This window comes from Globicephala melas, chromosome 16, assembly GCF_963455315.2.
Source record: "Globicephala melas chromosome 16, mGloMel1.2, whole genome shotgun sequence".
Classification (NCBI taxonomy): domain Eukaryota; kingdom Metazoa; phylum Chordata; class Mammalia; order Artiodactyla; family Delphinidae; genus Globicephala; species Globicephala melas.
Window position 1 is genome coordinate 10,564,259 of NC_083329.1, and position 13,325 is coordinate 10,577,583.

The 13,325-nt window shown below is 48.9% G+C and overlaps 1 protein-coding gene across 6 annotated transcripts in view; it reads right to left on the reverse strand.

Annotated features, from left to right (window-relative positions):
- PLPP4 (phospholipid phosphatase 4) overlaps positions 1-13,325 on the reverse strand; it is a 238,730-nt gene that overhangs the window by 122,562 nt on the left and 102,843 nt on the right. For all 6 annotated transcript variants that reach the window (XR_009559292.2, XR_009559293.2, XM_060286167.1 and 3 more), the window contains one exon: positions 10,803-10,973. Coding sequence is in view for 4 of the 6 variants with exons in the window: in XM_060286167.1 (XP_060142150.1) it covers positions 10,803-10,973 (171 nt within the window). In the remaining 2 variants the exon portion in view is untranslated. The remainder of the gene's footprint in view (positions 1-10,802; positions 10,974-13,325) is intronic.

Sequence of the window (13,325 nt, forward strand, 5' to 3'; positions counted from 1 at the left end):
CCAAGAAAACAAACTGTTCACCGCTTAGATATCTGCACCCCACGTATCAGCCCTTTTGTGATAGGTATTCTGGCTCCATCTAGAATAACTGGGATCATCTTTGAGGAAAAGGACAATATTTTGGTATTTTATTATCTTTTGAAGAATTGCTTCTACCTTCAGCATTTTTACTAGACTAAGAGTAAAACGTTTAAAATCACTATAATAAATAGCTTTAAGCTCTTTTTTTTTTTTTTTTTTTGCGGTACACGGGCCTCTCACTGTTGTGGCCTCTCCCGTCATGGAGCACAAGCTCCGGAAGCGCAGGCTCAGCAGCCATGGCTCATGGGCTCAGCCGCTCCGCGGCATGTGGGATCTTCCCAGACCAGGGCACGAACCCGTGTCCCCTGCATCGGCAGGCGGACTCCCAACCACTGCGCCACCAGGGAAGCCCGCTTTAAGCTCTTTTAAATAAATATAGTAATTTAGTGCATGTAATTTTATTTATAAACAGCATCAAAACAGGTAAGGAACACAGGCATTCCTACAATGGCATAATGAAGGTCCACTGTGTGCAGAACAGGTGCCCAGACCCTGCTCTGGCATCTGAGGGTGGACACAGCTGCTAGTGATGGTTTCCCAAGTGCAAATATTGGGTTGGCCAAAAAGTTTGTTTGGATTTTTCCATAATATCTTATTCCATAACAATAGATGAGGTTATCCGCCTGATTAGACGCCTTCCCACTGCTCTTAGGGACTTGATTAAGGCCCTACGGCCTTCAAAGCCACATACCTGGTCCTGCCGACCTCCCAGCCATCCCCGTCCCCTCACTCTGCTGCAGCCACCATCTTCCTTCTGTTTCTCCAATGTGTCTGCTTCCTCCCCCTTCTTCCCTTCAACCCTGGGAACCCCTTCCCTTCATCTCACCTATTCAATTCCTACTCATCCTTCCAAGCTCCACTCAACATCCTTGTGCAAGGATGCATCACCTGACCTCCAGACTAGACCCTGTCTCCCAGGGATACACTTTCATTAGCCCCCGGGGGATAAGAATGGCAAATCGTACCGAGCTGTGCAATGATGTAATGTTTAACACTGGACTCTACACTCTACCAGGGCAGGGGCTCTGTCTGGGTCCCTGGCTGCTGATTCCTCAGTGCCTGGGACAGCACTTTGATCACCTTACGCAGAATTAAGTTGGCGGAAGGAAGTGGATGAACGAATATGTGCACAGTAACTGGGGGCTGGATTCTGGTGACTGCCCTGCGGTGTCCTGTGTGGGCCCCGGTGCCCCCTCTAGTTCCCTCCTTAGGAGCAAGTGCGCGGCTGCTGAGAGGCCTTCTCGTGTGAGTGTCCCAGGAACCTGGTCCCCAGGGTCAGCCTCCTGAGGCTGCCTTCAGATCACTGGAAGCTGCCGGGGCGTATTCCGAAAGTAGGTCCCGTCCCTGATCGGGATAAAACGTCTCTTACAAACAAAGGTCATTCTAACAGGTCAGAGAGAGAATGAATAACTGTAGCTACCTCCTCTCCGTAGGAGTGCAAACACGGTGCGACTGTAGCCACCACCTGGCAGAAAAGCGAGGAAAACAAGATGAGTGGCCACTCAGCCCTGGTGAGTAGCCTCCAAGGTAGGAGGGGAGGAGAGGACCATCGGAGAGAGACATCAGTGAGACCCAGGGGCCCTTCCTCGCTCCCAGAGCAGGCATCTGGGGCCATGGTAAGGTATCCAGCATCTACTCTCACCCCCGGCCTGAGAATCCTCCCAGCTGAGGCATCCTCGACAGAGACACTGCAGCCCCGACCAGGGCAAGACTGCACCTCGGAGCCTCAGTCTCCCTAGCTCTCAAACGCAAATTTCAATATCCACGTCACTGAGTCGTGACAATGATTTAATGAGAACTGCTGCTGAGCAGTATATCCCAGAGCACAACACAAAGCAAGACCTTAAAATACATTGTCTAAAAAAACAGTGTCTATCACTGTTCCTCTGTTCCTCTCCGGCACTACTGGGGCCTTTCTAGTCCTTTCCCATCCTTCTTCTCACACACCAACTCAGCCGTCTACAGTTGTCATCTCTTCAGCATGGCCAAACTTTCACAGCATTTTAAATAAACACGTGAACTTAAAAAACACCTGTCACCCAAGAAACTGGAAAGTGATATGTACTATGAATTCCTCACTGGAGTCACGAGGCATAATTAACACGATTAAATCAAATTCCTTAAACTGAGAAACTCTTCACACAGCCTGTGGCCAGCAGCCTGTGAAATGTGCCAGGGCTTTTTCCAGTTCAAGGTCTTAGAGTCACACTATTGTTTTGTTTTTCCAATAGCCCCAGTGAACAGCCCCACAGAGTGTTATTTTTATTAGTATCTGAAATGATCCAGGACACCTGCATTTAAGCCACTGACTACTGCATAGACCACACAGCAAAACCTACAAATAATGCCATCTGACTTTCTATTTTCTGTGACAAGGCATTTTATTAGGTGCATCACTGACCAAAAGACATCAAATCATTCTGAGTATATGTTCCCCAGGCTGACTGGTGCGGCAGCAAGCCAGAGAACGGTGATTGCTGTCAATGTTGTTTTCCCATTTAATGGAATGAGTAAAAAGTGGTATCATAGGTGCCACCACAGTTATCAGAAGTAACCAGGGCAATGAAAGGTCTAGCGAAGGCGCCTTCTCAACAAAGTCATCCGGGGCTCTGTTCATCACAAAGGTGGTGAACAAGATTTACAAAATGACTTACTTTATGAGAGAGAATGCCACCAAGTGCCACTTGATGAAATCACATTCACATTCTATAGAGCGTGTGCTGACAGAAAAGCAGGCAGGCGACAAGTGGGCCTTTATTAGGGAAAGAAACTACTTGGGTTTGACTTCACCCCAAATATGGTAGCATGGGACAAGGTGGGGCTGTGATTCAATGGGGGCATATGTGGAGCTCCGTGTCCCCGGAGTACACACGCTGCAGTCTCCTCACTCAGCCTTCATGTCATTCATCCATCGCGTATGTTGCACAGGGATCAGGCATCAGGCGTGATGCCCGGTCCTAGGACACGAGGCTGAACAAAACAGACACGTTCCCAGTCCTAGGGGAAGTGACAGTCTTATCAGTGAGTTGCAGCTATAGTGCACGCCATGAGGGAGGAGGTGGGTCTGTGAGATCAGCCAGAGAGTGGCCTGGCTTGTCTGGACCGGGGGAGTTTCACTGAGGACAAGACCCACCAGCCAGCCCTGCAGGACAACCAGGTGTGAACCCGGGGGAGGGGGAAGTGGAGGCAGGGAGGACAGCGCAGTCTTCTAGGCAGAGGAAGGAAGGGGCGTGGCAAGTCTGAGAAACTGAAGGAAGGTCCATCTTCTCCCAGGGGGTGGTGTCATTGTAAGTCTATAGGACGTAAGTTGACTAGGCTTCTGGTGTGGGCTGGAAAAGAAGGGTGTTCCACGTCCCCTCAGCCTGGACCAGGGTCCCCACTGGCTCTCTGGGCTGCTGCCTGTGCACCTCTCAGCCCACATCTACCTCTCGGTGTTGACTCCCCCCTTGACTGCCTCACCTTCATTTCCCCGGAGCCCAGCAAACATTCAGTAAATGTTTGGTGAACTGAGATGCACTGAACAACATCTACAAGATGCACTAAAGAACAGACACCACCAGCCACAAAAGGCCACATATTGTGTGATGCCCAGAATATGCAATGTCCAGAAGAGGGAAATCCAGAGAAAGAAAGTAGATTCGTGGCTGCCAGGGGCTGCAGTGGATGGAAGACATGAACATTTTCTGGAATTAGATGGTGGTGATGGTTGCCCAACTCTGAAGATACTAAAAACCTTTGAATTGTGCACTTTAAAAGGGAGAATTTACGAATTATGAGTTATGAATTATACCTCAACAAAGCTATTTAAAAGGGGAGGTTAGAATCAACACCTAATATGCTCCAATGGTAGTAGAAAGAGGGCTAGACTTTGAATCAGGCAACTTGGATTCGAATCCTTACCCATAAAATGGGCATGACCCCAACCCCTTCTTATGAGGTCAAAGGACAGGAAAGGGTCTCATGGAGTCTGGCCTACTGAGGTGACAGCCCTGCTCACCTGCTCCGACACAAACAAGCAGAAAGGCTTCTGAAGATGTGCTGTCAAGTCCTAGGGAGGAACACAGCCCTCTCTGTTGCCATGGCAACATCCAACATCACTCAGCTGGTGTGACTTGGGACCTTGTGTGCCTTGGGCTCTATGACCCATGACCCTAGGGTAAATACCAGCTCTGGATAACTCAACAACCTCACATGATTGTTTCTGTTCTTTTTATTCTACTACTAATGAAGCGTCCTGTTTTTGTGACTTTGAGTTTCTATAAAAGAACTTACATAGCACAGAGAATGCACAATCTACCTGGTACACTGTGAGCTGGCAGGGCAGAGCCAAGTCTGTCTCCCTCAATACTGATGGCCTCCACCAGAGAATGCCTGGACACAGGCAACATAGTGCATGAGTGAATGGGTGAACTGTAAAGGTCACTTCTTTTGTTCCTTTTTGAAGAGAAAGAACTTGCAAAGAATAATTTTAGTAAAACCAGTGTATAGAAAAAAAGATACTAGTAAGAAAGGAATATGATTTAGTCAAAATCATTCATTCATTCGTTCCACACATATTTATTGAGCACTGTTATGCATCAAGAATTGTTCCTCCAAAAGATATGCTGAAGTCCTAACCCCCAGTACCTCAGAATATAGCCTTATTTGGATATAGAGTCCGTATAAAGATGAGAAAGTTAAAATCAGATCAGTAGAATGGGCTCTAATCTACTATGACTGGTGTCCTTATAAAAAGGAGAAATTTGGACACAGGGACAGACACACACGGAGGGAAGATGATGTGAAGAAACACAAGGAAAATACCATGTAAAGATGGAGGCAGAGACTGGAATTATGCTTCCATAAGCCAAGAAATATCTGGGACTAATAAGCTGGAAGAGGCAAGGAAGGCTCTTTCCCGTACAGGTGTCAGAGGGAGTGTGGCCGGCCAACACCTTGATTTTCCGCTTCTAGCCTCCAGGACCATGAGACGATTTCTATTCTTCCAAGCCACTCAGTTTGTGGAACTTTATTACAGCAGCCCTAGGAAACTAACACAAGTACCTACTAAGTGTCATGCCAACAAAAGAGACACAAATCCCTGCACACAGAGAGAGTATATTCTAGTACAGAGCTCAGCAAACTATGTGCACCATTCATTTACATGCTGTCTCTAGCTGCTTTCACGCCACCATTGCCAACTTGAGTAGCTACAACAGAGACTGTATGACCCACATAAAGCCTAAGATATTTACTATCTGACCCTTTACAGAAAAAGTTTGCAGACTCCTACTCAAGTAGATAAGACCGGACAATAATCAATACTAAGAAATGACTTAGTTTGTCAGACGGTGGTAATAAACGAGCAAAGGTGAGAGTCACAGGGAGTGTGGTGGACGGGCTGCGATTTCAGCAGAATGGTCACTTAAGACGGCCTCACTCGACCTAAGATTAGGAGGGGAAAGGGAAGGAGCCACACACACATCTGAGAGAAGAGCATTCCAGGCACGGGAGAGAGCCAGTGCAAAGGTCCTGAGGTGGGAAAGCACTGGCATGAACAAGGAGGGGCAGTGCAGAATACTAACAGGGAGGCAGGAACCGAGGGACCAGATCTTAATGCCACTGCAGGACCTGGGCTTTGACGCTGACAGCAATGGGGAGTGACCAGGGGCTTTTCGCGGAGGTGAGGCACCACATGTGACAGGGCTTTAAAGGCTCGTTCTGGCTGCAGTGTGAGGGGCAAAGGAGGAAGGAGGGAGAATGGCAGCCGGGCTTCAGCAATAAGCCAGGCAACAGGTGAGGGTGGACTACAGTGGGAAAAGGAAGTTGGATTCTGGAACTATTCTGAACATAGAGCCAACAGAAGAAACCAGAGAAAATCACAGAAAACAGAGGAGAGCATTCCCTCGAATACATGAAGCCAGGTGGTCAACGAGACTTGGGAGCAGCCCAAACCTATCTTCCCTGGGAACTAAGGAATGAGGGACGCCAGGGCAGAGGGCAGAGGGCCTGGCTGAGAAAGCCTCTCTTGAGGCCCAAAGCTCCCTGTCCAGTGGGTTCTGATTAAAAGGGAGGGGGCGGCCTGGGGCTGCAGACCGCTTGAGCCCTCTCTCGGGGATGCCCTGGGTATGAAGGCAGAGGTGGGCAGACTCATGGGCAGTCAAGGCTCAGAGGTCCCCAGACCCCAAGCAGCATTGGCAGCTGAAGACAAATGTGAACGCAGACCCCACCACCCGGGACAGCTGACCGCAGAGGGAAGATGAGGGGAGATCAGTTCACTCAGGACGGAGGATCTCGGAGGGAGAATCTCAGTGTTCTTGTTCTATGTAAGGCTGGTGGGTTTTGGTGGGAACAATGGTTTCATTCCAAAGTCTCCTTTTCAAGTCACTTCATTTAGAAAATTTAGAGATTGGTTCTGACAGCCCAAGGGAGGGAGGCCTGGTGAACAGTGTGTGTGCCTCAACTGTGTGTGTGTGTGTGTGTGCGTGCGTGTGTGTGTGTGCGCGTGCGTGCGTGTGTGCGCGTGCGTGCGTGCGCGTGTGCGCGTGTGTGTGTGTGTGTGTGTGTAGGGTGAATGTGGGGGGAGAGGAGGGAGCAGCCTCTACCTGGCTTGTTAGTGTGGCTCACGTACAGTCGGGTGCTGTGTCTCTGTCCCCAAACACCGCATCTGCAGAGGCTGGAAACTACACATAAATTCATTTCACATCACAGACCCTTCACAGTCCAGTCAGAGAAACCTGGCAAAGGCAATGGCGCCATCTTGAAATTTTCAGCCCAGTCAAGCATGGCATCTGTGACTGACATGGATGCGTTCCAGCCTCAGGCTGGGTGGAAACAAATGACTGCTTCCTCCCTTGAGACATGGTTTTCTGGATTATATTCAGAGGGAGGTGCTCTTTCTTATGACGAAACACTACACAGGCACTCAGCGCTGCTTAAAATGACCTATGATTAGAGAATCAGCGTTGGTTAGAAGGCTACCCGAAAGCTGGAGTCACACAAGGAAAGCCTGGACCCAGATCCAGGGATTTGAGGGCAGAGGCAGCTCCTCATTATGTCCATTAATGGAGAAAAACAACACACTCCTGCCACTTCTAGCTATAACTGTCCACTGACTGGAAACCACACTCACACAAGACTGTGAGTTGGGGCAGAAGAGGCTTCAATGAGGTGCTCTGTTCTTTCTGTGCGTTTTTCTCTACAGATGTTCTTCCCAGCATGGAAATTCCACAAGTTTTAACTCTGAAAACACACAGTTAATCACAAACGTAAGCTTCTTTGTGAAGCACTGGCCCTGTGGTCGGCCTCACCCATGGACTCTCTAGCTTCTGGCTGACCCGAAAGCCAGCATGTCACAAAGACGTGGAGAACCTTAGCCAGATAAAGATTTATTATCCAGCCAGTGCTTTTATTTCTGAAGAGGTCCTGCTAAGTGTTTCACTGGCCCTCAAGACCATGGCCTGTGCCCTCCATTTTCCTCACTTAATGAAACAACAGACTTGTGTGTTTGGAGTGGAGCTGGAAAGGCAGAAAAGACCAGAAGGGCGTCGATAACAGAAAACCCCTATGATAATGAACAGAGCAAAGCGTTTGAGATTACGGGCTATTTACTGTATATGAATATGTAATCGAGTAATTGGATATCCTGCCACATCGGGCGCAGTTGCTTAAATCAAAATTGGAATGGAGTCATAAAAGTCTCGTAATATTAATGTTGTTAACTGAAGTCTATAATGAGACGTTCTCAGGTTGTGCTGCTGCCTATGGGTCTCCCCGTGAATTCTCATCATGACAGATGACCCCTGCCCATGGGCACTGGACACCTCAGTCCACCAAAGAGCAACAACTTATTACTCTCGGTCGGGCATCCTGCCTCAAACACCCACCTGCACAGCAGTCGAAGGCCTCACTATCCATCCCTTCTGGAAACCCTGGCAGCCTCTTTGATTTCTCCCTTAATAAGTGAGTGTTGAATGAATACAATTTTCCACTCACTGAACATTGCGTCTTCTTAAGACGTAATAAGGGAAAGAAAGATGGAGCTGAGATGTGGCTACAGGTCAGGCTTTCTCAACCTCAGCAACAGACATTCGGGGCTGTGGGGAAGGTGCTATCTTGTGCACTGTAGGATGTTTAGTAGCATCCCTGGCCTCTACCTACGAGATGCCAGTAGCACCCACCACAAACACCACCTCTACTTGCGAAGATGTCTCCAGTCATTGCTAAATGTCCCCTGGGAGGTTCAGTTGCCCCCATTGAGACCACTGGTATAGACAGTGACGGATGGCCTCATAAAGGGGAATTCAGGTGAAATAAGCCTGACTCGGAGCCCATTAGAGGATCCCAGGAAAGGCACGCTCCACCCCTGGCTGACTCCTGGGTACAAACTGAACAGACGATGGCACAGCCGAATGGATAGCTGGGCCACACCCATGACCTGTACCAACTGGGGTACATTCAGTTTTGGCTGCAGGAGTCTACCATGATGCAATTTTGGCTTGCCCCCCCCATCCCAAGTATGGCCCTAAACATCACTGATCATAGATTCTCTTGCTTTGCTTTCCCATCAGCCCACAGAGCATTAATATTCTCCCTCTACTGCTCCAAGTTCCTTTCTGTGCCAGTTGGATAGAATGGGTGTGAAGCCCTGTTGCCAGCAGGCCTCGAGTGCACCAGCTGCATCAGAAGTCCAGCATTTCCCCAAAGCCAAGAGCTGTGATCCTTCATCCTTTCATGACACGCCAGCCGCAGCTCGGTAATGAGTAACAAAAGAGCATTTAATAGAGGCCAACCTCACGTCTTAGGTTTTCAAGACAAGATCACTACCCAAAAGCTCTTACTACCTTCCAAGATGAAGCCAAAATCTCTTCAACTCTAAAACCCTTAATCATTTCCCAGGTCCTAAGTGGCTGAATAAAAGTGGAAACCAGGGATTCACGGCTTACAAACAGACCATGTTCCAAAAGCATGTCCACCTCGAAATCAGTGGTTTGGGAAACACACACATCCTTCTTTAGAAATGATGCTCTAAGCAACGACAATACCGACTCACATTGGGGCAATACATTTTCATTTACAAAGTACACTCAGATCCACCATTTCATTCAGCCTGTGAAACGGCTCTGGGAAATATCGGGGGATTATTGTCCCCATGTTCAGAAGAAGAAACTACAGTTTACAAGGATAAATGAGAAGCAGTCCGTGAAATGCCATCTAGCCCATAACAGTTCTCATGGGGAAATGCCCTAATCATACGCGCCACAATGATTCTGTTGGAAAATATTCCTAGTTCCAAGGGTGCAATGGTTTACCCTTGTGCTGTTGGCTCAGCGATCCTCTCCCTGCCCCTCTCTCATTATGTGGTCTCATGTACCCAGAACTTCATCCAAGTCACTGATAAAAGCAGAGAACAAGGGAGGGCTCCGGGTCCAGCCTGACGGGCCTCAACTGACTGCCCCCATCAGCATGGCCTCAAGACCCCCATCAGTGCTTGATGCCTCCACCTGTCCAGACCGCGCATCAGTCTCCCTTTCCCCCTTCACCCGCCAGGCTGAAGCTGGAGGCTCATGACACCCAGAACGTGAGTTCCAGGAGGGTGGAGGGTGGAGCTGAGGCCAGAGACGGAGCAGCAGGCTTCCGGAGAAGGTGGGGCAAAGGCACCTCCAACTAGGAGTTCCCCTCACCTCTAGCCTCAACTGCCGCCTCACTACTACTGGAACACCTGGGAAGAGGTGAGAAGAGGGCGGTCAGAAAAGGGGGAGGAGGGGAATGGCGCCTGCTGACAGTAGGAAGACAGGAAGGGAAGAGCAGGTGGAGGCCACAGACCAATCGCAGAATAGGCCACTCGTCCAGGGAAGCTGGATTAGGCGCATTTAATTCAGTGCGTTTGCTGAAGGCTGACACAGTGGAGCTCTCCATGGTAATTCTCAGATGTCATCAGAATTAACAAACTGGCTTGTTAACAATGCAGATTCCTGGCCGCCACTCCAGACCCACCCCCAAGAATCCAGCTCCTAGCTCAGAGCGGCCTGGTCCAGGTGATCTGAGGATCGGCCTTTGGGAAACACAGCCCTAGACCCTGCGCTCCCAGAGGCCACACATCCTGTGGACATCGCCTCTGCCTCTGCTCCCTTTCTTGCAGTGGCAGATGCTACTGTGGTCCAGTCAAGCTGAGAGCTGCAGCCGATCTGCAGAGGGGCGTGGCATGGTTTAGTTTTATTCCAGGAACAAGCCCCTCACTTGTTCTGTGTTATTTTGACTTTGCACAGATTCCCCAGGACTGATACACACAGGTAAGCCTCACTCAGCCTTGCAGTGGCTGCTGGCATCCATGCCTGGCCTGGACATGGTGACAGATATGTCCTTGTGGGATGGACCTGAGATGTGAAAGGAGCCAACAACCACCTGGCATCAAGTCTGAGATGGAGGCAAGGGGTCCAGCAGGGAAGTCCATCTGAGTCTGTGACTGAGCGCCTGCCATCCTAGCAGGACCTGAGGGGTCTACCGGAGCATGAAGGAGGGGGAGGAACTCCGATTCTGTCCCCAGCAAGGACAGTATGAAGGCCAGAACTCACCTGAACAGGTGCATTTTCTTTAAAACTGTGTCTGCTCTGTCATTTCAGCCTACTCTGGCTTCTCACAGTGGGCACTTACCTCTCCCCAGTAGGTGTATGTCTCCCCGCTTCCCTGCAGGAGAGAGGCAGACGGCCCAAGGACTGGGCGGGCCCCAGGCAGGAACTCACCTTGCCAGTGATGTTTGTAGTCGCACATGCGGGACAGGGCGATCATCATGGCGCAGTACAGGGGCAGGATGGCAGCACAGAGCCGCCAGCTCTTCCCCCGCCCACTCTCAGTGAAGCAGTGCAGCTTGCCAGCCAAGTAAAACGTCGTGAAGCCGAGTCCCGAAAAGGCAACTGCCGAAGAGAAACAGCAGGTGTTACTCTAGCAGGTGGGAAGCAGCAGGGACACAGGGCACCCTGAGCGTTCTGTCTGCCATCTTGCACACTACCAGGGCCAAGGCCATGTTGGCACCTGGCACCATCTAGGCAATCTGTGCTCTTGCTAGAACCACGCTGGTATGAGAATGAGAATAGGTCAACAATGAGAATGACCTTCCAGGCTCGCATGTGATCAAAATCTATTCTATTTCATTCATTCATTCATTCAACAATGACTTAATGGGTGTCTACTGTGCACTAGACAGGCACTGATCAAGGTAGGGGGGGATAAAAGGATGCCTCAGAGTCTATATCTGGTCTCAAGGGGCTCACGGTCTGAATGAAGGTGATGGCCACGCTAATAGAGAGTTTTAATACAACGTGTTGATTTCTACAAGAAAAAAGAGTGCATGCAAAACAAATGACTGTGATGACAGCATAGCTTTGGAGGGGGAAGGAAAGTAAGGGATTTCTGGCTTGGTGGCACTCAGTAAAGCTGGAACAGCAAGTGCTGTGGAGAAGTGAGTTTGACAGAGAAACCAATGATGACAAATTCCTTATTTTCTCTTACAGATTATGTTTATTAATTTTTAGAATTGCAAAGACAACTCATAGCTGTGCTGAATCCATTGTCAAAAGTGTGGAGTCAGGGGTAGTATGTGAACCCCAAGCCTTCCATCCAGTCAGGTTTAAACCACAGTTGAACTCAGTGAGTAAGGTGGGTCTTCTGTGGTCTTAGAACAACGGTCCTCAACCCCGGCTACACACGGAGTCACCTTTAAAACCTGGGAAGCTTTCAAAACTACTGGTAGCCAGGTATCATTGTCAGACATTCTGTTTGCACTGGTCTGGAGTGGACCTTAGTGGTGTGTGTGTGTGCGTGCCTGTGTGTGTGTGTGCGGGGGGGGGGGCGGGGGGACTCCCCAGGTGATTCTATTTTTTTAAAATAATTATTTATTTATTTATTTATTTTTGGCTGCGTTAGGTCTTTGTTGCTGCACGCGGCTTTCTCTAGTTGCGGCGAGTGGGGGCTACTCTTCACTGCCGTGCACAGGCTTCTCATTGAGGTGGCTTCTCTTGTTGTGGAGCATGGGCTCTAGGGCGTGTGGGCTTCAGTAGCTGTGGCATGTGGGCTCAGTAGTTGTGGCTCGCGGGCTCTAGAGCGCAGGCTCAGTAGTTGTGGCGCACGGGCTTAGTTGCTCCACAGCATGTGGGATCTTCCCGCACCAGGGCTCGAATCCGTGTCCCCTGCATTGGCAGGCGGATTCTTAACCACTGCGCCACCAGGGAAGTCCTCCCCAGGTGAGTCTAATGGCAGCCAGGAGTGAGTTTAGATGCTTTTGTTGAAGGCAGGGGCTACAGCTCCCACCTTCTCTAGACACCAGCCTATTCAAAACTTCTCTCTTGATGAGAAAATACTCCTGAGGCCTGAGGGCAGAGCTCTTAGGTAACCAGACCGCACAGTGACTTGGTAGATTTGGTAGAATGCGCCTAATGTCATAACACCAAGGATTTAAGAGACTGTCTGAAACCTGAGCAGCGGCCTCGGCATCAGTGAGTTTGTCACAAATACAGAATGTCAGACCCACCCCAGACCTACTGAGTTAGAATCCGTATTTCACCAGATCCACAAGCGAGCTGTGTGTGCCCCAAAGTCTGAGAAGGTCTGGCCTACAGCACATTCATCCTCGTTATACAACATCTCTGAGAGTCCATCTTCAGGAAATAATACAAAACTATAGAGAAATCTAGAAGATATTCTGCTCAAAGTTATTTACAATTATGGGAAAATGTAAAGATAAAGAACTGGGATATTTCCATTCAATGGATTATGATGCAACCATGGAAATTACTGTGATTATGTACACTACAGACAATACTTAGGACACGATGCTAAGAGAAAAAAGCAAGAGCCTAAATTGTAGGTTCAAGATAATCATGGTTATAGTACATAAAAATGAATAACCTGCAACTTTAACAAATTATCTCTGATAATAACGTGTCTTCTTAAACGGGGTTCCCCAAGTATGAACACAAGCTTGTACCAAAGCAGAACTTTTTCAGCAATCAAATTAAACAAGTAACAGAGTATTTTTGTTTTTAAACAGGATATTAAGCCAGGTTTATCTCAGGAATAAAAATGAAGCACTTAAACATTTCTGAATAATGATTTGTGCTCAAACAGGAAGCAGTGCCAACATATACTGAATATTCTGTTTAAAGTAAAACTAGGCGCCAAACTGCATTGCCCAGGCCTGTTCTGGATTGTCTGCTATGATGAAGGGTATTAGATGATTTACAGGGTGTCCAAAGCGGCCCCATTTGGCC